Source organism: Lethenteron reissneri, chromosome 66, assembly GCF_015708825.2.
Source record: "Lethenteron reissneri isolate LAM-NWPU_2019-01 chromosome 66, ASM1570882v1, whole genome shotgun sequence".
Classification (NCBI taxonomy): Eukaryota; Metazoa; Chordata; class Hyperoartia; order Petromyzontiformes; family Petromyzontidae; genus Lethenteron; species Lethenteron reissneri.
In genome coordinates this window covers 3,142,939-3,162,792 of record NC_083844.1, presented here as the reverse complement: position 1 = coordinate 3,162,792, position 19,854 = coordinate 3,142,939, and the positions used below count along the sequence as shown (strand labels likewise).

Here is a 19,854-nt window from a genome sequence, read left to right as displayed (position 1 = left end):
GAAGGCTTCGCGAGGCCTACTGCAGGAGGCTTCGCGAGGCCTAGTGCAGAAGGCTTCGCGAGGCCTACTGCAACAGGCTTCGCGAGGCCGTCCCTCTGTCTGACAAGATGGCCGCCCGCTCCCCCTGCGATCCGTGAACTAAATGAACTAAACAAGATGGCCGTCGCATCCGGCGCAGCCAATGACATCGCCTGTTGCAATCCTTGCTCTGTGGGCGCGCGAGTCAGTGGGGAGGGGGTGTGGGGACGTCATCGCTCTGTGGGCGCGCGGGTCAGTGGGGAGGGGGGTGTGGACGTCATCGCTCTGTGGGCCTCGCGAGTCAGTGGGGAGGGGGGTGTGGACGTCATTATTAAATAATAAAATAATAAAAAGAAATCTTTTACTTATTATTTTTATTTTCATTAGTTTATTATTAAATAGCATTTTTATTTTAATAATAAAATTTTACAATTACTTTTTTATTATTATTATTATTTTATTATTTCCATCTTACGTGACTTTACCGAAAGAACCAAGCAGATGAATCCCTGCAGTCACGAAAGCTTTAAATCGAAATGACCACCGCGTTACAGGAGAACAACAGATCGTGAACGCGCTTCGACGATTCATGGCAAAGGCAACACAAAGCACCACGATCAGTCTCTTGCGACCAGCGGTGTCTGCCCTTTAACCCCTGATCCCCCCGTCCAGCTCTTCCCCGCGCTTGCGATTGGTGCGTGTTGTCGTGAGAGCGGAGATGTCGTGTTTGCGTGGTGCGTGGTGCGTGAGGGTGGCTCGCAGATCCCTCAAAGTGCTTGAACCATTCTCCGACTCCTCTTCACATGTAATCTGACCGCTCAAAAAGAGCGAGTTTATTCTTTAAAAAACACGATACTTTCTTCCAATAGGCATCCCAATTTATTCTAAACCATGTTCCATGATTGATGCAATGTTGGAATGCTGCTCAAATACCGTTCCTAAATTAGACATAAAGGGTATCTGGAATGAGCAGAGAATTCGTTTAATTGCGAGCAATATGGGACGAGGGCAACTCGACGACGGTGTCCTTATTAATAACAAAACCCCTGTGCACGACTGTCCGAGCTCTTTGCAAGCAAGTGGGTGGCTCTGAAAAGAGCCGTTGTTGTGGTGGTAGAGGCGGCGGCGCGTTCACTTCTTTGCCTGAGAGGTCTTCTTGGGCAGCAGCACGGCCTGGATGTTGGGCAGCACACCGCCCTGGGCGATAGTCACGCCGCCCATGAGCTTGTTGAGCTCCTCGTCGTTTCGCACGGCGAGCTGCAGGTGTCGGGGGATGATCCTCGTCTTCTTGTTGTCGCGGGCGGCATTGCCAGCCAGCTCGAGGATCTCGGCAGAAAGGTACTCGAGCACGGCGGCCAGGTAGACGGGTGCTCCAGCGCCGACCCGCTGGGCGTAATTGCCCTTGCGGAGCAGCCTGTGAACGCGACCCACGGGGAACTGCAGGCCGGCGCGGGAAGAGCGGGACTTTGCCTTGGCGCGAGATTTGCCACCGGTCTTGCCTCGTCCAGACATCGTTAAGGGACCTAGGATGCAAAAAGCACTGGAGACAAAGTACGAACGATTTGTGACGTTAACACGCACCACGGGAGCGGCTTTTATAGCGGAGACGAGGATCGTAGAGCGCGCCGCTGCTGATTGGCTCCTCTCGCTCGAGTCCCGCCCTCTCCTTGAGCCACCAATGACAAGCCGGACGCGAGGATTCGATGTTGACTTTCATTATTTGTATCCATATATGTTTTAATGCGCACACGCATCTTATGAATTAAACAATGCGATACACGTACTTAATAGGTTCAAGTTTTAAGCATGATAGAGTTAATTTATGGCGCGTGCTGGCAAGTCAAACTTATAAGCGGATTCCGCAAATATCAATGTATTATTGATTATAATCATCATTTTGAGGGACCGCATTGGTTATAAGAAATCATTGTGATAGCCTTGAGCTCGTGATTGATCGCCCACGTACCTATACGGTGTATAGATATTTTTCTTTACGCCTGTTCGGGCAATGCCCAAAAATATATGTGCGTGAATATTCAGTCTCAGTTTGCAAAATGTGAACTTCTTATCAGCTCGGGCTTGAAACAGCATACACCAATATCTTTGGGTTAAATCTATATATAAAATCGTGAATGTCTGTCTGTCTGTGTGTGGATGTCGGACCATACGCACTTTCATGGACGCCGGTTGCCCCTGCCAACGCCTAGCGACGACTTCGCCGCTTTCATTGGACGCCGGTGCCCCTGGCAACGGCTAGCGACGGGCTAGCAGTTGCGGGGTGGACGCCATCTTTAATTCCCGTTAAAAATAGGCGCACGCATTAACACGCGACTCTGAGGTAAATTCATCTAAGTTTCACGTCCTCTTTACTCCCCCCCCCCCCTCCACAATGTGTGCTATTACTATTATAGGGTCGGTAGATTATTAAATTATAGCGATTACACAGTATTATTGTAGCGCGGTGGGGGGGGGGGGAAACGGCACCCGTACCCAGCGTCAGCCGGGTGGCAAAATCAGGCGAGGCGGGAGGCTCTGCACGGTGCTAGGCCTCCACACCCACCACGCGACTCTGAGGTAAAATACATTTCACCAAAATAACTCTTTTGTTGTACATTATGTAAACATGGTTTCACAACGCTTATACACAACACCAACGTGTGATGTTGCAGAATGAGCGGCGGGGTATAGAAATGAACTTCATTGTCGCTTACGCCTGACGACTCGTGAGAGCCGTGACCAGCAAACGAAGGTTTCCGGCACCCGAACTTTGAAGGACACACATGGAAGCTTTCTCACGAGTAAGTGGTGGCTCTGAAAAGAGCCTTTGTGTTGTGCTTTGAGGGCCGAGCTGGGCGTTCAAGCGCGCTCGCCACGAATGCGGCGGGCGAGCTGAATGTCCTTGGGCATGATGGTGACGCGCTTGGCGTGGATGGCGCACAGGTTGGTGTCCTCGAAGAGCGCGACAAGGTACGCTTCGCTGGCCTCCTGCAGAGCCATGACAGCGGAGCTCTGGAAGCGCAGGTCGGTCTTGAAGTCCTGCGCGATCTCCCTGACGAGGCGCTGGAAGGGCAGTTTGCGGATGAGCAGCTCGGTGGACTTCTGGTAGCGGCGGATCTCGCGCAGAGCGACGGTGCCGGGCCTGTAGCGGTGAGGCTTCTTGACGCCGCCCGTGGCCGGAGCGCTCTTTCGGGCCGCCTTGGTGGCGAGTTGCTTGCGGGGGGCCTTGCCGCCGTGGACTTGCGAGCCGTCTGCTTGGTGCGAGCCATGGCTTGGTGAGGGCAAAGATTCTCACAGGCGGGGAGGAGAAGGCGGCTTATGTAGCCCAGAGCGCGCGCTCACTGGTCAGCGGAGTCGTGACGTGCGAAGAAGGGGCGCGTGCTGATTGGTTGGCAGCGTGCAATGATCTCGAGTCGTCAACTCTTCTTCATCAACGAAATGTTCTCACTTTGGAGCATTGCAGAATGCCGCATCACGATGCAGTAGTACCGTTTGAGCGCCGTCCATGTCCTTAACGGATGTTATTTTCTCAAGCAAACACCTTTCCGAAAACAACTTTACAGTGTTCTGCATGATCTAAATAAAGTGTGAAGAAACTGCACTTCATTGAAAACAGTAATACGTAAAAATTATTCTTTGGTTCTTTCGGTAAAGTCCGTATAAAGAAAAAATAATACATTAAATAATAGCATACGACGTTTCGATTGCAACACAAGCAATCATCATCAGGTATAATGAAATAGCGACATAAAATCTAACCAGAAAAAATTATAGACAGACATATAAGCAGACAGATATCACCAATTTGTTTTTATATATACGTGACTTTACCGAAAGAACCAAAGAATAATTCCTGCAGTCACGAAAGCTCCAAAGTTAATACGTAAAATTGTCGGAAAGAGGTGATCACAGGGATAGATATCTATTCTCTTGGCATTGAGATGATGATCATCAATTATACTGCACGAGTCATCCATGCTAGGCGCTTACTTTTACATAGATGTACACGTGCAAAATGTTAGTTCCTGCCCGAAAATACAACCACGAATTAAATATATGCATTGCAAGGTTTGGCACCAAATATCCATGTAGTATCTGAATGGGCTGCAGATGAAATCAATGGACAAACAAGTCCAAGAAATGCCTGCTGGTGAATATGATGTGCCATGAATATTGTTATCGCTTTTATTCACGTGGAAACAGGTAAAATGCGTTCCATCTCTCCATTTCACTCAATGAGCGAACAATGTCCCCGCGTGAACCGGGGCTTTGTTGGAAGTTTCGTTTCGTACTCCTGCTAGGACTGGTACAAGCAGGTTCGGAGAGGTGGGTGGCTCTGAAAAGAGCCTTTGTAATTAATGGTGGAGTCGAGGCTTCACTTGGAGCTTGTGTACTTGGTGACGGCCTTGGTGCCCTCCGACACGGCGTGCTTGGCCAGCTCGCCGGGGAGCAGCAGTCGCACTGCGGTCTGGATCTCCCGAGAAGTGATGGTGGAGCGCTTGTTGTAGTGCGCCAGGCGGGACGCCTCGGAAGCGATGCGCTCGAAGATGTCGTTGACGAACGAGTTCATGATGCTCATTGCCTTGGACGAGATGCCGGTATCGGGGTGCACCTGCTTCATCACCTTGTAGATGTAAATGGCGTAGCTCTCCTTCCTGCGGTGGCGTCGCTTCTTGCCATCCCTTGCGCGTAGCCTTGGTCACAGCCTTCTTGGAGCCCTTCTTGGGAGCAGGAACCTTGGCCGGCCCAGCGCTCTTTGATGCGGGAGGATCCGGCATGTCGACGCGTCGTAGGCAGCAGCTTCAGGTCAGAACAGACGGAGAAGCGAATGTGGATGTCGCTCGCGCGTTGAGCTCCTTTTATAGGAGGCGAGATGCAAATCAGAGGATCGTAGTGCGCGGCGCTGCTGAGTGGCTCTTTTAGTACCGTCCCTCTCCATCAGCCTCCAATGAGAAACGGCGGACGCGATGTTCACTTTAATATCGATTTTACTGCAAAAAGGACTTGTGAATATAACACAATGTAATGTCCAAACATGTGTATTAGTGAATTGCAGCCATGGCATTGCCTTTGCTTTAAAAGGATGACTAGAAATCCCAATACAGTATATTGTGTTTTGAGCGTGGGTTTTTTTGTTTCTTACGAGGGATTGTTTCACCACTCGTCTAATACGGCGCACGGGCGTTTTATGAACGCAATTTGGAAAAATACAAGCGCTCGGTGGAGAAAAATAACTTCGCTGTTGTGCTGTACAGGTGGAGATTAGCATTCCGGCACGCTCCGTCAATTAGGACGAGTGTGCTGTAACATTGTGGCGCCAATGCTCTACGTAATATCGGAATCGGCTGCAGCTGGAAATAATTCACGCAAAAATACCAGAAATGGGTTACTGTATTAAGGCGTTCAAGAATTACGCCTTGTTAAATGTGACGGTCGTGAACATCATGATTCTTTCATTCATGTGGAAGCAGATGAAGATTCGCCAACTCAACAAGCGAAACGTCCAGCACGCTCACAACAACCCAGGACATGTGCTCCATTCAGAGCGTGTTTGGCAACACTGGCGCAAGCAGTTTCGAAGAGGTGGGTGGCTCTGAAAAGAGCCTTTGGGTTGGCTTAGTGTGCGAGAGATGGGCGCTCAGCCTCCGAAGCCGTAGAGAGTGCGGCCCTGGCGCTTGAGGGCGTAGACCACGTCCATGGCGGTGACGGTCTTGCGCTTGGCGTGCTCCGTGTAGGTGACGGCGTCGCGGATGACGTTCTCAAGGAAGACCTTCAGGACGCCGCGGGTCTCCTCGTAGATGAGGCCCGAGATGCGCTTCACACCGCCGCGGCGAGCGAGGCGGCGGATGGCGGGCTTGGTGATGCCCTGGATGTTGTCGCGCAGCACCTTGCGATGGGCCGTTTTGCGCCTCCCTTGCCGAGCCCCTTACCGCCTTTACCGCGTCCAGACATTGCGACTACTTGTGACAAAGCTCCTCGCGAGAGACTTGCGCGCTCAGCTTGCAGCAGCAGCCGCCTTTATACCCGAAGCGTGGCGACGTCACCGACCACCCCTGCCCTCCGCGATGGCTCCGCCTTAAACCTTCCACCTTTAACCTCTGCGACGAAGGAAAACCCTCCACCGTCGTCAATAACACTTCCTTGACATGTATACTATGCGACGTTTTGGCAATGGCCCTTCTTCGAAGCACTCTGGAATGATATTGGCACCACCCGCAGCGAACGCCAGAGGAACGCCATCTGTTGCAAGATTGCACGTGGAGTGAATAATCGATGTAAGGTCTTGTTTGCAAGTGAACAGATGAACTTACTTTAAGTTTAGATGGTGCACCGCAATGTTTACAAAACAAAAACAAAGTGAAAATGGCGAGAACGAGCGAATGAAGGCAATTGAGTAAAGCTGTCTGGAATCAATACATTTTTAGACTAAATTCCATATTTGGCACCAGTAGCATGATGACGGAATGAAGAGGTGCAACACATAATCAAAATGGAGGTTCGTCAAGAATGCATCGATTTGAATCTGGATTTAATTAGAATCGCCAGCGAGAATGCTGACGTCGCTGAGATTACTCTGCACTCAGTTCGAGTGAGGGAGCTGCCCACCGCCTCGCCTGTGTTTGTGATCCCTGCTTTCGGGCTCGATCACTCCCATCACATCAATGCTTAAAACACATCGAGTGGGTGAAATGTTACACAGTTAATTTGAACTAATTGAAGCGCAGCAGCATCTGGTACACTTTTTTAACGAAGTGGGTGGCTCTGAAAAGAGCCGTTGAGGTGGAGTGAATCGAGCGTCGGTCGTCCCATCGGATTCACTTCTTTGGCGCAGTCTTCTTGGGCTTGGCCGCGGCCTTCTTGGGCTTGGCCACCTTGGGTTTGGCGGCCTTGGCCTTGACGGTCTTGGGCTTAGCGACCTTGGGCTTCGCAGCCTTGGGCTTGGCTGGGCTCTTCGCCGCCTTCTTGGGCTTAACAGCCGACTTCACCTTTTTGGGGCTCTTGGCCGCCTTGGCAGCCGCGGGCTTCTTTGCTTTCTTGGGAGACTTCTTGGGCGCGGTCTTCTTGGCTGCCGCGGGCTTCTTCACCTTCTTGGCTGCCGCGGGCTTTTTAGCTGCGGGCTTTGCCGTTGACGACTTGGGCTTCGCCTTTGCGGCAGCCTTTTCCTTGTTGAGTTTGAAAGAGCCAGACGCGCCGCTGCCCTTCACTTGCGCCACGGCGTCTTTGGCCACGAGCTTCTTGATGGCCAACTTCACGCGGGCATTGTTCTTCTCCACGTCGTATCCTCCGGCAGCAAGCGACTTTTTGAGCGCAGGAAGAGACACGCCGTTCCTCTCCTTGCTGCTGGCCAGAGCCTTGAGGATGAGCTCGGACACGCTGGGGCCGACCTTCTTGGCCTTTGGAGCGGCGCGCTTCTTCTTGGGGCTTTTAGGCGCTGAAGTAGCCGCAGCTGGTGGTTGAGCAGGAGCAGTTTCCGCCATCTCAAGACGTCGCTTTTATCGCCTCGCCTCTTGGAAACCGAAATCAGCGCTCTCACGAATTCGAACCGAGCGTCCTCCAGGCCCGAGGTTATTATAGAAGCGGCGTACTGAATGCGGACGTCGCTGAGATCATCCAGCACTCAGCTCTAGTGAGGGAGTTGCCATCCATACTCACTGTGTTTATCACGCCTGCCTTTGGGCTCGATTACTCCCGTAACGTTCATACTTACATGCATCTAGTTATACATCATCACGAAGATCACTTCTTTAATGTACGTTACTTATGCAATATACGACAATGCTCACGATATAAATTATAATTCTAAACAAGTGAACAACCAACATTTGGGAGACATTGTTCGGTCAGGGCAAGATATGATGATTGTCGGTTTTCAAAAGTGTTACTGATGAACACTATTTAAAACGCACTCGAATTTTTTGCAAGACAAGATGCTTCAAAAGACTACTCATATTAATTCCAACAAAATATTTTCTATTTAAGTTTTGCCTCGCGCGCTCGCGATTCCTCCTCTCGCGCTATGGTGAGGACTGCGCGCCATGTCAATCGTCCCTTGTCACCGAACTTTAACTGGACGTTTTAATCGAACTTTGAAATGAATAAATTTATGGATTTTCAGATGGACAACAAACTGAAGAAAATTACTCAAAATTAACCGACATTAATAGGAAAGTTTAACATTTTACGTGGCAAGAGATGAGTAGCTCACGCACTGCAGAAGGGTCGCGCGCCTTGAAGGCACGGTGCACAATCATCACCACTCAATTCAACTCAAGTGACTCCGCAGTCGAATGTTTAAAGAAAATATATATCTTACGTTTAATGCATTGACAGAGTTGATATTCTAGGAGCGCAGGATGGTTCATGCGATGAGTTGTTTTTACTGCAATAAGTAACACGTATTTACTGCACTAAGTAACACGAATGAGTAATCATTGGAAAGATGTTATTAACCATGTAAAAAATATTTAACTACACTATTTGTACCATCTTATTTGACAGGTAATATTATACTTTCGCGAGTGTTAACATCCCCAGCGTTTACCAGTACTTTTATGGCTTACTATCAGCTAACACCGGCCACAACCTGAGCTAGATGTGCTCATTTGTTCTCTTTTAGCCCCGACACCCCCGCCACGTCCCGGCAACCACATTCAGATAAGCCCCCCTCTTCCCCCCTGATTTGTTATTTTATTATTTATATTGTTTTAGTTATTTATTATTATTGTTTTACCTACGTGACTTTACCGAAAAACCTAAGAGTATGAATCATTGCAGTCACGAAAGCTACAAATTTAGAACGAATGCAATAATCATTCGTTCCACGCGCATGTGAGAGGCGTAGTAGATTGGTTTATGCACTTCTGGTAGGAACGAAGTGGACCAGACTCCAATAGATTATATCGTGCGTCCGTTTGTCCGTCCGTCCGTGTGTCAACATCGCCCCCTACTGCAAACACTTGGCATGACCCTACAAAAACATTTAACCCACGGCGGCCTAAGGCCTACAGCTAGGCCTAAAGCCTAGACCTAGGCCTCAAGCTCTCCCTTCGTATAGTTCCCCCGCGTGTGTGAAAGGGAGTAAATGGTTAACAAGGTTACATTCCCTGATGTTTTTTAATAGAAACATTTACATTTAAAGCTTTTCATTAAAAACAACTCCTACCTCCCCCCCTCGTCGGCGGCTCTCCAGCCGAGCCAGGCCTGGGAATCTCTCCCCCGCTCGGGGTGTATTGGGCGGGGCTACAGCGGCAGGGGGCGGGGCTACGCGGCAGGGGGCGGGGCTACGCGGCAGGGGCGGGGCTACGCGGCAGGGGGCGGGGCTACGCGACAGGGGGCGGGGCTACAGCGGCAGGGGGGGGGCTACAGCGGCAGGGGGCGGGGCTACGGCAGGGGGGGGGCTACAGCGGCAGGGGGCAGGGCTACGCGGCAGGGGGCGGGGCTACAGCGGCAGGGGGCGGGGCTACGCGGCAGGGGCGGGGCTACGCGGCAGGGGGCGGGGCTACGCGGCAGGGGCAGGGGGCCGGGCTACAGCGGCAGGGGGCGGGGCTACGCGGCAGCGGGCGGGGGCTACAGCGGCAGGGGGCGGGGCTACGCGGGGCTGGGCGGGGACACCGAGATGGGGCGGGGCCACGGGTGGCGGGGCGGGGTTACGCGGGTGGAGGGCGGGGCCACGGGGGCGGAGCGGAGCCACGGGGGAGCGGGGCGGGGTCAAGCGGTGGGAGGCGGAGCTTAGCGCGATGGAGGGAGGGGCCGTTGGCGAAAAGGGGCGGAGTCTACAGTCGAGAATACAGTACCGGGGGCGAGGAGGCGGGGCTAACAGTGATAGGGGCGTGGCCCACGGCGCTGCATCTCGTGCAGATTGTTACTACTCACTGTGTCTGCTCCAAGCTGCACTCACGTAGGTACATACTTGTGCAATACTATTATTTTTTTGCAGAACGGTTACTACTACTTTATTGTTTCTTATGTTCCACTACGTCTACGTTTCCATCCACTCATTGGCGCCATTTTTTGCCATTTCATTTTATTATAGCCATTCAATTGTTCGGTCCTACCAGCCCACCCCACAGGGACCTGTTTTCACCAACGCACAACAATATTCGTTCCAAGACCAACCCGGGCACACGTCCCACAGCCCCTTTTAATCCTCAATCTCCGCAACGCACGCACAGCAATATTCGTTCCAAGACCAACCCGGGCACACGTCCCACAGCCCCTTTTAACTCCTCAATCTCCGCTCCCAATACACATTCGCGTCCAGCACGCCTGGTCCGGGTGACGTCACTGCCCTTTAACCCCTGACCCCCCCGTCCAGCTCTTATTTCCCGCGCGTGTGTGAAAAAAAATTAAGATTGATTGGTGCGTGTTGTCGTGAGAGCGGAGATGTCGTGTTTGCGTGGTGCGTGGTGCGTGAGGGTGGCTCGCAGATCCCTTGAAGTGCTTGAACCATTCTCCGACTCCTCTTCATATGTAATCTGACCGCTCAAAAAGAGCGAGTTTTATTCTTTAAAAAAACACGATACTTTCTTCCAATAGGCACCTCAATTTATTCTAAACCATGTTCCATGATTGATGCAATGTTGGAATGCTGCTCAAATACCGTTCCTAAATTAGACATAAAGGGTATCTGGAATGAGCAGAGCATTCGTTTAATTGCGAGCAATTTGGGACGAGGGCAACTCGACGACGGTGTCCTTATTAATAACAAAACCCCTGTGCACGACTGTCCGAGCTCTTGCAAGCAAGTGGGTGGCTCTGAAAAGAGCCGTTGTTGTGGTGGTAGAGGCGGCGGCGCGTTCACTTCTTTGCCTGAGAGGTCTTCTTGGGCAGCAGCACGGCCTGGATGTTGGGCAGCACACCGCCCTGGGCGATAGTCACGCCGCCCATGAGCTTGTTGAGCTCCTCGTCGTTTCGCACGGCGAGCTGCAGGTGTCGGGGGATGATCCTCGTCTCTTGTTGTCGCGGGCGGCATTGCCAGCCAGCTCGAGGATCTCGGCAGAAAGGTACTCGAGCACGGCGGCCAGGTAGACGGGTGCTCCAGCGCCGACCCGCTGGGCGTAATTGCCCTTGCGGAGCAGCCTGTGAACGCGACCCACGGGGAACTGCAGGCCGGCGCGGGAAGAGCGGGACTTTGCCTTGGCGCGAGATTTGCCACCGGTCTTGCCGCGTCCAGACATCGTTAAGGGACCTAGGATGCAAAAAGCACTGGAGACAAAGTACGAACAATTTGTGACGTTAACACGCACCACGGGAGCGGCTTCTATAGCGGAGACGAGGATCGTAGAGCGCGCCGCTGCTGATTGGCTCCTCTCGCTCGAGTCCCGCCCTCTCCTTGAGCCACCAATGACAAGCCGGGACGCGAGGATTCGATGTTGACTTTCATTATTTGTATCCATATATATTTTAATGCGGACACGCATCTTATGAATTAAACAATGCGATACACGTACTTAAAAGGTTCAAGTTTTAAGCATGATAGAGTTAATTTATGGGCGCGTGCTGGCAAGTCAAACTTATAAGCGGATTCCGCAAATATCAATGTATTATTGATTATAATCATCATTTTGAGGGACCGCATTGGTTATAAGAAATCATGTGATAGCCTTGAGCTCGTGATTGATCGCCCACGTGCCTATACGGTGTATAGATATCTTTTTTAACCGCCTGTTCGGGCAATGCCTAAAAATATATGTGCGTGAATAATTCAGTCTCAGTTTGCAAAATGTGAACTTCTTATCAGCTCGGGCTTGAAACAGCATAAACCAATATCTTTGGGTTAATCTATATATATAAAATCGTGAATGTCTGTCTGTCTGTGTGTGGATGTCGGACCATACGCACTTTCATTGGACGCCGGTTGCCCCTGCCAACGCCTAGCGACGACTTCGCCGCTTTCATTGGACGCCGGTTGCCCCTGGCAACGGCTAGCGACGGGCTAGCAGTTGCGGGGTGGACGCCATCTTTAATTCCCGTTAAAAATAGGCGCACGCATTAACACGCGACTCTGAGGTAAATTCATCTAAGTTTCACGTCTTCTTTACTCCCCCCCCCACCACAATGTGTGCTATTACTATTATAGGGTCGGTAGATTATTAAATTATAGCGATTACACAGTATTATTGTAGCGGGGGGGGGGGGGGAAACGGCACCCGTACCCAGCGTCAGCCGGGTGGCAAAATCAGGCGAGGCGGGAGGCTCTGCACGGTGCGAGGCCTCCACACCCACCACGCGACTCTGAGGTAAAATACATTTCACCAAAATAACTCTTTTGTTGTACATTATGTAAACATGGTTTCACAACGCTTATACACAACACCAACGTGTGATGTTGCAGAATGAGCGGCGGGGTATAGAAATGAACTTCATTGTCGCTTACGCCTGACGACTCGTGAGAGCCGTGACCAGCAAACGAAGGTTTCCGGCACCCGAACTTTGAAGGACACACATGGAAGCTTTCTCACGAGTAAGTGGTGGCTCTGAAAAGAGCCTTTGTGTTGTGCTTTGAGGGCCGAGCTGGGCGTTCAAGCGCGCTCGCCACGAATGCGGCGGGCGAGCTGAATGTCCTTGGGCATGATGGTGACGCGCTTGGCGTGGATGGCGCACAGGTTGGTGTCCTCGAAGAGCGCGACAAGGTACGCTTCGCTGGCCTCCTGCAGAGCCATGACAGCGGAGCTCTGGAAGCGCAGGTCGGTCTTGAAGTCCTGCGCGATCTCCCTGACGAGGCGCTGGAAGGGCAGTTTGCGGATGAGCAGCTCGGTGGACTTCTGGTAGCGGCGGATCTCGCGCAGAGCGACGGTGCCGGGCCTGTAGCGGTGAGGTTCTTGACGCCGCCCGTGGCCGGAGCGCTCTTTCGGGCCGCCTTGGTGGCGAGTTGCTTGCGGGGGGCCTTGCCGCCCGTGGACTTGCGAGCCGTCTGCTTGGTGCGAGCCATGGCTTGGTGAGGGCAAAGATTCTCACAGGCGGGGAGGAGAAGGCGGCTTATGTAGCCCAGAGCGCGCGCTCACTGGTCAGCGGAGTCGTGACGTGCGAAGAAGGGGCGCGTGCTGATTGGTTGGCAGTGCAATGATCTCGAGTCGTCAACTCTTCTTCATCAATCTTAATTTTAGAACTTTCGTGACTGCAGTAAATGATTATTTGGTTCTTTCGGTAAAGTCACGTATAAAAGAACAAATAATAAATTAAATAATAGCATACGACGTTTCGATTGCAACACAAGCAATCATCATCAGGTATAATGAAATAGCGACATAAAATCGAACCAGAAAAAATTATAGACAGACATATAAGCAGACAGATATCACCAATTTGTTTCTTTATATACGTGACTTTACCGAAAGAACCAAAGAATAATTCCTGCAGTCACGAAAGCTCCAAAGTTAATACGTAAAATTGTCGGAAAGAGGTGATCACAGGGATAGATATCTATTCTTTGGCATTGAGATGATGATCATCAATTATACTGCACGAGTCATCCATGCTAGGCGCTTACTTTTACATAGATGTACACGTGCAAAATGTTAGTTCCTGCCCGAAAATACAACCACGAATTAAATATATTGCATTGCAAGGTTTTGGCACCAAATATCCAATGTAATATCTGAATGGGCTGCAGATGAAATCAATGGACAAACAAGTCCAAGAAATGCCTGCTGGTGAACATGATGTGCCATGAATATTGTTATCGCTTTTATTCCCGTGGAAACAGGTTAAAATGCGTTCCATCTCTCCATTCCACTCAATGAGCGAACAATGTCCCCGCGTGAACCGGGGCTTTGTTGGAAGTTTCGTTTAGTACTCCTGCTAGGACTGGTACAAGCAGGTTCGGAGAGGTGGGTGGCTCTGAAAAGAGCCTTTGTAATTAATGGTGGAGTCGAGGCTTCACTTGGAGCTTGTGTACTTGGTGACGGCCTTGGTGCCCTCCGACACGGCGTGCTTGGCCAGCTCGCCGGGGAGCAGCAGTCGCACTGCGGTCTGGATCTCCCGAGAAGTGATGGTGGAGCGCTTGTTGTAGTGCGCCAGGCGGGACGCCTCGGAAGCGATGCGCTCGAAGATGTCGTTGACGAACGAGTTCATGATGCTCATTGCCTTGGACGAGATGCCGGTATCGGGGTGCACCTGCTTCATCACCTTGTAGATGTAAATGGCGTAGCTCTCCTTCCTGCGGTGGCGTCGCTTCTTGCCATCCTTGCGCGTAGCCTTGGTCACAGCCTTCTTGGAGCCCTTCTTGGGAGCAGGAACCTTGGCCGGCCCAGCGCTCTTTGATGCGGGAGGATCGGGCATGTCGACGCGTCGTAGGCAGCAGCTTCAGGTCAGAACAGACGGGAAGCGAATGTGGATGTCGCTCGCGCGTTGAGCTCCTTTTATAGGAGGCGAGATGCAAATCAGAGGATCGTAGTGCGCGGCGCTGCTGAGTGGCTCTTTTAGTACCGTCCCTCTCCATCAGCCTCCAATGAGAAACGCGGACGCGATGTTCACTTTAATATCGATTTTACTGCAAAAAGGACTTGTGAATATAACACAATGTAATGTCCAAACATGTGTATTAGTGAATTGCAGCCATGGCATTGAATTTGTTTTAAAAAGGATGACTAGAAAACCCAATTCAGTATATTGTGTTTTGAGCGTGGGTTTTTTTGTTTCTCACGAGGGATTGTTTCACCACTCGTCTAATACGGCGCACGGGCGTTTTTTGAACGCAATTTGGAAAAATACAAGCGCTCGGTGGAGAAAAATAACTTCGCTGTTGTGCTGTACAGGTGGAGATTAGCATTCCGGCACGCTACGTCAATTAGGACGAGTGTGCTGTAAGATTGTGGCACCAAATGCTCTACGTAATATCGGAATCGGCTGCAGCTGGAAATAATTCACGCAAAAATACCAGAAATGGGTACTGTATTAAGGCGTTCAAGAATTACGCCTTGTTAAATGTGACGTGAATATCATGATTTCTTTCATTCATTCATGTGGAAGCAGATGAAGATTCGCCAACTCAACAAGCGAACGTCCAGCACGCTCACAACAACCCAGGACATGTGCTCCATTCAGAGCGTGTTTGGCAACACTGGCGCAAGCAGTTTCGAAGAGGTGGGTGGCTCTGAAAAGAGCCTTTGGGTTGGCTTAGTGTGCGAGAGATGGGCGCTCAGCCTCCGAAGCCGTAGAGAGTGCGGCCCTGGCGCTTGAGGGCGTAGACCACGTCCATGGCGGTGACGGTCTTGCGCTTGGCGTGCTCCGTGTAGGTGACGGCGTCGCGGATGACGTTCTCAAGGAAGACCTTCAGGACGCGGGTCTCCTCGTAGATGAGGCCCGAGATGCGCTTCACACCGCCGCGGCGAGCGAGGCGGCGGATGGCGGGCTTGGTGATGCCCTGGATGTTGTCGCGCAGCACCTTGCGATGGCGTTTTGCGCCTCCCTTGCCGAGCCCCTTACCGCCTTTACCGCGTCCAGACATTGCGACTACTTGTGACAAAGCTCCTCGCGAGAGACTGCGCGCTCAGCTTGCAGCAGCAGCCGCCTTTATACCCGAAGCGTGGCGACGTCACCGACCACCCCTGCCCTCCGCGATGGCTCCGCCTTAAACCTTCCACCTTTAACCTCTGCGACGAAGAAAACCCTCCACCGTCGTCAATAACACTTCCTTGACATGTATAATATGCGACGTTTTGGGCAATGGCCCTTCTTCGAAGCACTCTGGAATGATATTGGCACACCCGCAGCGAACGCCAGAGGAACGCCATCTGTTGCAAGATTGCACGTGGAGTGAATAATACAATAGTTGAGTGAACGTCACCAACTAGTTGTCCCAAAGTAAGAAAGACATTGCAAACAATGCGATATTTACGTATAGTAATTAATTTAATAGAGAAGTTTAGATGGTGCACCGCAATGTTTACAAAACAAAAACAAAGTGAAAAGGCGGCGGAACGAGCGAATGAAGGCAAATGAGTAAAGCTGTCTGGAATCAATACATTTTTAGACTAAATTCCATATTTGGCACCAGTACATGATGACGGAATGAAGAGGTGCAACACATAATCAAATTGGAGGTTCGTCAAGAATGCATCGATTTTGAATCTGGATTTAGATTAGAATCGCCAGCGAGAATGCTGACGTCGCTGAGATTACTCTGCACTCAGTTCGAGTGAGGGAGCTGCCACCCGCCTCGCCTGTGTTTGTGATCCCTGCTTTCGGGCTCGATCACTCCCATCACATCAATGCTTAAAACACATCGAGTGGGTGAAATGTTACACAGTTAATTTGAACTAATTGAAGCGCAGCAGCATCTGGTTCACTTTTTTAACGAAGTGGGTGGCTCTGAAAAGAGCCGTTGAGGTGGAGTGAATCGAGCGTCGGTCGTCCCATCGGATTCACTTCTTTGGCGCAGTCTTCTTGGGCTTGGCCGCGGCCTTCTTGGGCTTGGCCACCTTGGGTTTGGCGGCCTTGGCCTTGACGGTCTTGGGCTTAGCGACCTTGGGCTTCGCAGCCTTGGGCTTGGCTGGGCTCTTCGCCGCCTTCTTGGGCTTAACAGCCGACTTCACCTTTTTGGGGCTCTTGGCCGCCTTGGCAGCCGCGGGCTTCTTTGCTTTCTTGGGAGACTTCTTGGGCGCGGTCTTCTTGGCTGCCGCGGGCTTCTTCACCTTCTTGGCTGCCGCGGGCTTTTTAGCTGCGGGCTTTGCCGTTGACGACTTGGGCTTCGCCTTTGCGGCAGCCTTTTCCTTGTTGAGTTTGAAAGAGCCAGACGCGCCGCTGCCCTTCACTTGCGCCACGGCGTCTTTGGCCACGAGCTTCTTGATGGCCAACTTCACGCGGGCATTGTTCTTCTCCACGTCGTATCCTCCGGCAGCAAGCGACTTTTTGAGCGCAGGAAGAGACACGCCGTTCCTCTCCTTGCTGCTGGCCAGAGCCTTGAGGATGAGCTCGGACACGCTGGGGCCGACCTTCTTGGCCTTTGGAGCGGCGCGCTTCTTCTTGGGGCTTTTAGGCGCTGAAGTAGCCGCAGCTGGTGGTTGAGCAGGAGCAGTTTCCGCCATCTCAAGACGTCGCTTTTATCGCCTCGCCTCTTGGAAACCGAAATCAGCGCTCTCACGAATTCGAACCGAGCGTCCTCCAGGCCCGAGGTTATTATAGAAGCGGCGTACTGAATGCGGACGTCGCTGAGATCATCCAGCACTCAGCTCTAGTGAGGGAGTTGCCACCATACTCACTGTGTTTATCACGCCTGCCTTTGGGCTCGATTACTCCCGTAACGTTCATACTTACATGCATCTAGTTGATACATCATCACGAAGATCACTTCTTTAATGTACGTTACTTATGCAATATACGACAATGCTCACGATATAAATTATAATTCTAAACAAGTGAACAACCAACATTTGGGAGACATTGTTCGGTCAGGGCAAGATATGATGATTGTCGGTTTTCAAAAGTGTTACTGATGAACACTATTTAAAACGCACTCGAATTTTTTGCAAGACAAGATGCTTCAACAGACTACTCATTTAATTCCAACGAAATATTTCTATTTAAGTTTTGCCTCGCGCGCTCGCGATTCCTCCTCTCGCGCTATGGTGAGGACTGCGCGCCATGTCAATCGTCCCTTGTCACCGAACTTTTAACTGGACGTTTTAATCGAACTTTGAAATGAATAAATTATGGATTTTCAGATGGACAACAAACTGAAGAAAATTACTCAAAATTAACCGACATTATAGAAAGTTTAACATTTTACGTGGCAAGAGTGAGTAGCTCACGCACTGCAGAAGGGTCGCGCGCCTTGAGGCACGGTGCACAATCATCACCACTCAAATTCAACTCAAGTGACTCCGCAGTCGAATGTTTAAAGAAAATATAATCTTACGTTTAATGCATTGACAGAGTTGATATTCTAGGAGCGCAGGATGGTTCATGCGATGAGTTGTTTTTACTGCAATAAGTAACACGTATTTACTGCACTAAGTAACACGAATGAGTAATCATTGGAAAGATGTTATTAACCATGTAAAAAATATTTAACTACACATATTTGTACCATCTTATTTGACAGGTAATATTATACTTTACCGAGTGTTAACATCCCCAGCGTTTACCAGTACTTTTATGCTTACTATCAGCTAACACCGGCCACAACCCTGAGCTGATGTGCTCATTTGTTCTCTTTTAGCCCCGACACCCCCGCCACTTCCCGGCAACCACATTCAGATAAGCCCCCCTCTTCCCCCCTGATTTGTTATTTTATTATTTATATTGTTTTAGTTATTTATTATTGTTTTACCTACGTGACTTTACCGAAAAAACCTAAGAGTATGAATCATTGCAGTCACGAAAGCTACAAATTTAGAACGAATGCAATAATCATTCGTTCCACGCGCATGTGAAGAGGCGTAGTAGATTGGTTTATGCACTTCTGGTAGGAACGAAGTGGACCAGACTCCAATAGATTATATCGTGCGTCCGTTTGTCCGTCCGTCCGTCCGTGTGTCAACATCGCCCCCTACTGCAAACACTTGGCATGACCCTACAAAAACATTTAGACTCAGTGACGCTATCCTGGCTAACCAAGTGTAGCATTCCCTTATAATTCCCTCATAGCTTTTAATTACAATGTTACATTCCCTGATGTTTTTAAATAGCAACATTGACATTTAAAGCTTCAACATAAATAATTAAAACATTTATATTAACAATTAACCCACGGCGGCCTAAGGCCTACAGCTAGGCCTAAAGCCTAGACCTAGGCCTCAAGCTCTCCCTTCGTATAGTTCCCCCGCGTGTGTGAAAGGGAGTAAATGGTTAACAAGGTTACATTCCCTGATGTTTTTTAATAGAAACATTTACATTTAAAGCTTTTACATAAATAATTAAAACATTTATATTAACAATTAACCCACGGCAGCCTAAGGCCTACAGCTAGGCCTAAAGCCTAGACCTAGGCCTCAAGCTCTCCCTTCGTATAGTTCCCCTGTGTGTGAAAGGCAGTAAATATTTAACAATGTTACATTCCCTGATGTTTTTTAATAGAAACATTTACATTTAAAGCTTTTTCATTAAAAACAACTCCCTACCTCCACCCTCTCGTTGGCGGCTCTCCAGCCGAGCCAGGCCTGGGAATCTCTCCCCCGCTCGGGGTGTATTGGGCGGGGCTACAGCGGCAAGGGGGGGCTACAGCGGCAGGGGGCGGGGCTACAGCGGCAGGGGGCGGGGCTACGCGGCAGGGGCCGGGCTACAGCGGCAGGGGGCGGGGCTACAGCGGCAGGGGGGGGGCTACGCGGCAGCGGGCGGGGCTACAGCGGCAGGGGGCGGGGCTACGCGGGGCTGGGCGGGGACACCGAGATGGGGGGGCCACGGGTGGCGGGGCGGGGTTACGCGGGTGGAGGGCGGGGCCACGGGGGCGGAGCGGGGCCACGGGGGAGCGGGGCGGGGTCAAGCGGTGGGAGGCGGAGCTTAGCGCGATGGAGGGAGGGGCCGTTGGCGAAAAGGGGCGGAGTCTACAGTCGAGAATACAGTACCGGGGGCGAGGAGGCGGGGCTAACAGTGATAGGGGCGTGGCCCACGGCGCTGCATCTCGTGCAGATTGTTACTACTCACTGTGTCTGCTCCAAGCTGCACTCACGTAGGTACATACTTGTGCAATACTATTATTTTTTTGCAGAACGGTTACTACTACTTTATTGTCTTATGTTCCACTACGTCTACGTTTCCATCCACTCATTGGCGCCCATTTTTGCCATTTCATTTTATTATAGCCATTCAATTGTTCGGTCCTACCAGCCCACCCCACAGGGACCTGTTTTCACCAACGCACAGCAATATTCGTTCCAAGACCAACCCGGGCACACGTCC

General features: G+C 50.9%; 4 protein-coding genes and 4 pseudogenes across 4 annotated transcripts; all 8 read right to left on the bottom strand.

Annotated features, from left to right (window-relative positions):
- Positions 1-998: 998 nt before the first annotated feature.
- On the bottom strand, positions 999-12,503 carry LOC133360000 (core histone macro-H2A.1-like; annotated as a pseudogene).
- On the bottom strand, positions 2,309-3,606 carry LOC133359991 (histone H3-like; annotated as a pseudogene).
- LOC133359997 (histone H2B type 3-B-like) lies at positions 4,281-4,793 on the bottom strand (annotated as a pseudogene).
- On the bottom strand, positions 6,731-7,650 carry LOC133359985 (histone H1.5-like). The gene has a single exon (XM_061578554.1). The coding sequence runs from the start codon at positions 7,491-7,493 to the stop codon at positions 6,831-6,833; it is 663 nt and encodes a 220-aa protein (XP_061434538.1). The 5' UTR covers positions 7,494-7,650; the 3' UTR covers positions 6,731-6,830.
- Positions 11,954-13,065, bottom strand: LOC133359993 (histone H3-like; annotated as a pseudogene).
- A 697-nt stretch (positions 13,066-13,762) lies between these two features.
- LOC133359995 (histone H2B type 3-B-like) lies at positions 13,763-14,560 on the bottom strand. Its single transcript, XM_061578563.1, has one exon. It carries the CDS (start codon positions 14,293-14,295, stop codon positions 13,894-13,896), a length of 402 nt encoding a protein of 133 aa, XP_061434547.1. The 5' UTR covers positions 14,296-14,560; the 3' UTR covers positions 13,763-13,893.
- Positions 14,561-15,102: 542 nt separating this feature from the next.
- On the bottom strand, positions 15,103-15,909 carry LOC133359999 (histone H4-like). Its single transcript, XM_061578566.1, has one exon. It carries the CDS (start codon positions 15,461-15,463, stop codon positions 15,155-15,157), a length of 309 nt encoding a protein of 102 aa, XP_061434550.1. The 5' UTR covers positions 15,464-15,909; the 3' UTR covers positions 15,103-15,154.
- A 120-nt stretch (positions 15,910-16,029) lies between these two features.
- LOC133359982 (histone H1.5-like) lies at positions 16,030-17,503 on the bottom strand. The gene has a single exon (XM_061578552.1). It carries the CDS (start codon positions 17,040-17,042, stop codon positions 16,380-16,382), a length of 663 nt encoding a protein of 220 aa, XP_061434536.1. The 5' UTR covers positions 17,043-17,503; the 3' UTR covers positions 16,030-16,379.
- Between the last annotated feature and the right edge of the window lie 2,351 nt (positions 17,504-19,854).

Excerpts from the sequence above, each read along its gene's own strand:
- LOC133359985 (XM_061578554.1), bottom strand. The coding sequence starts at position 7,493 with ATGGCGGAAACTGCTCCTGCTCAACCACCAGCTGCGGCTACTTCAGCG.
- LOC133359995 (XM_061578563.1), bottom strand. The coding sequence starts at position 14,295 with ATGCCCGATCCTCCCGCATCAAAGAGCGCTGGGCCGGCCAAGGTTCCT.
- LOC133359999 (XM_061578566.1), bottom strand. The coding sequence starts at position 15,463 with ATGTCTGGACGCGGTAAAGGCGGTAAGGGGCTCGGCAAGGGAGGCGCA.
- LOC133359982 (XM_061578552.1), bottom strand. The coding sequence starts at position 17,042 with ATGGCGGAAACTGCTCCTGCTCAACCACCAGCTGCGGCTACTTCAGCG.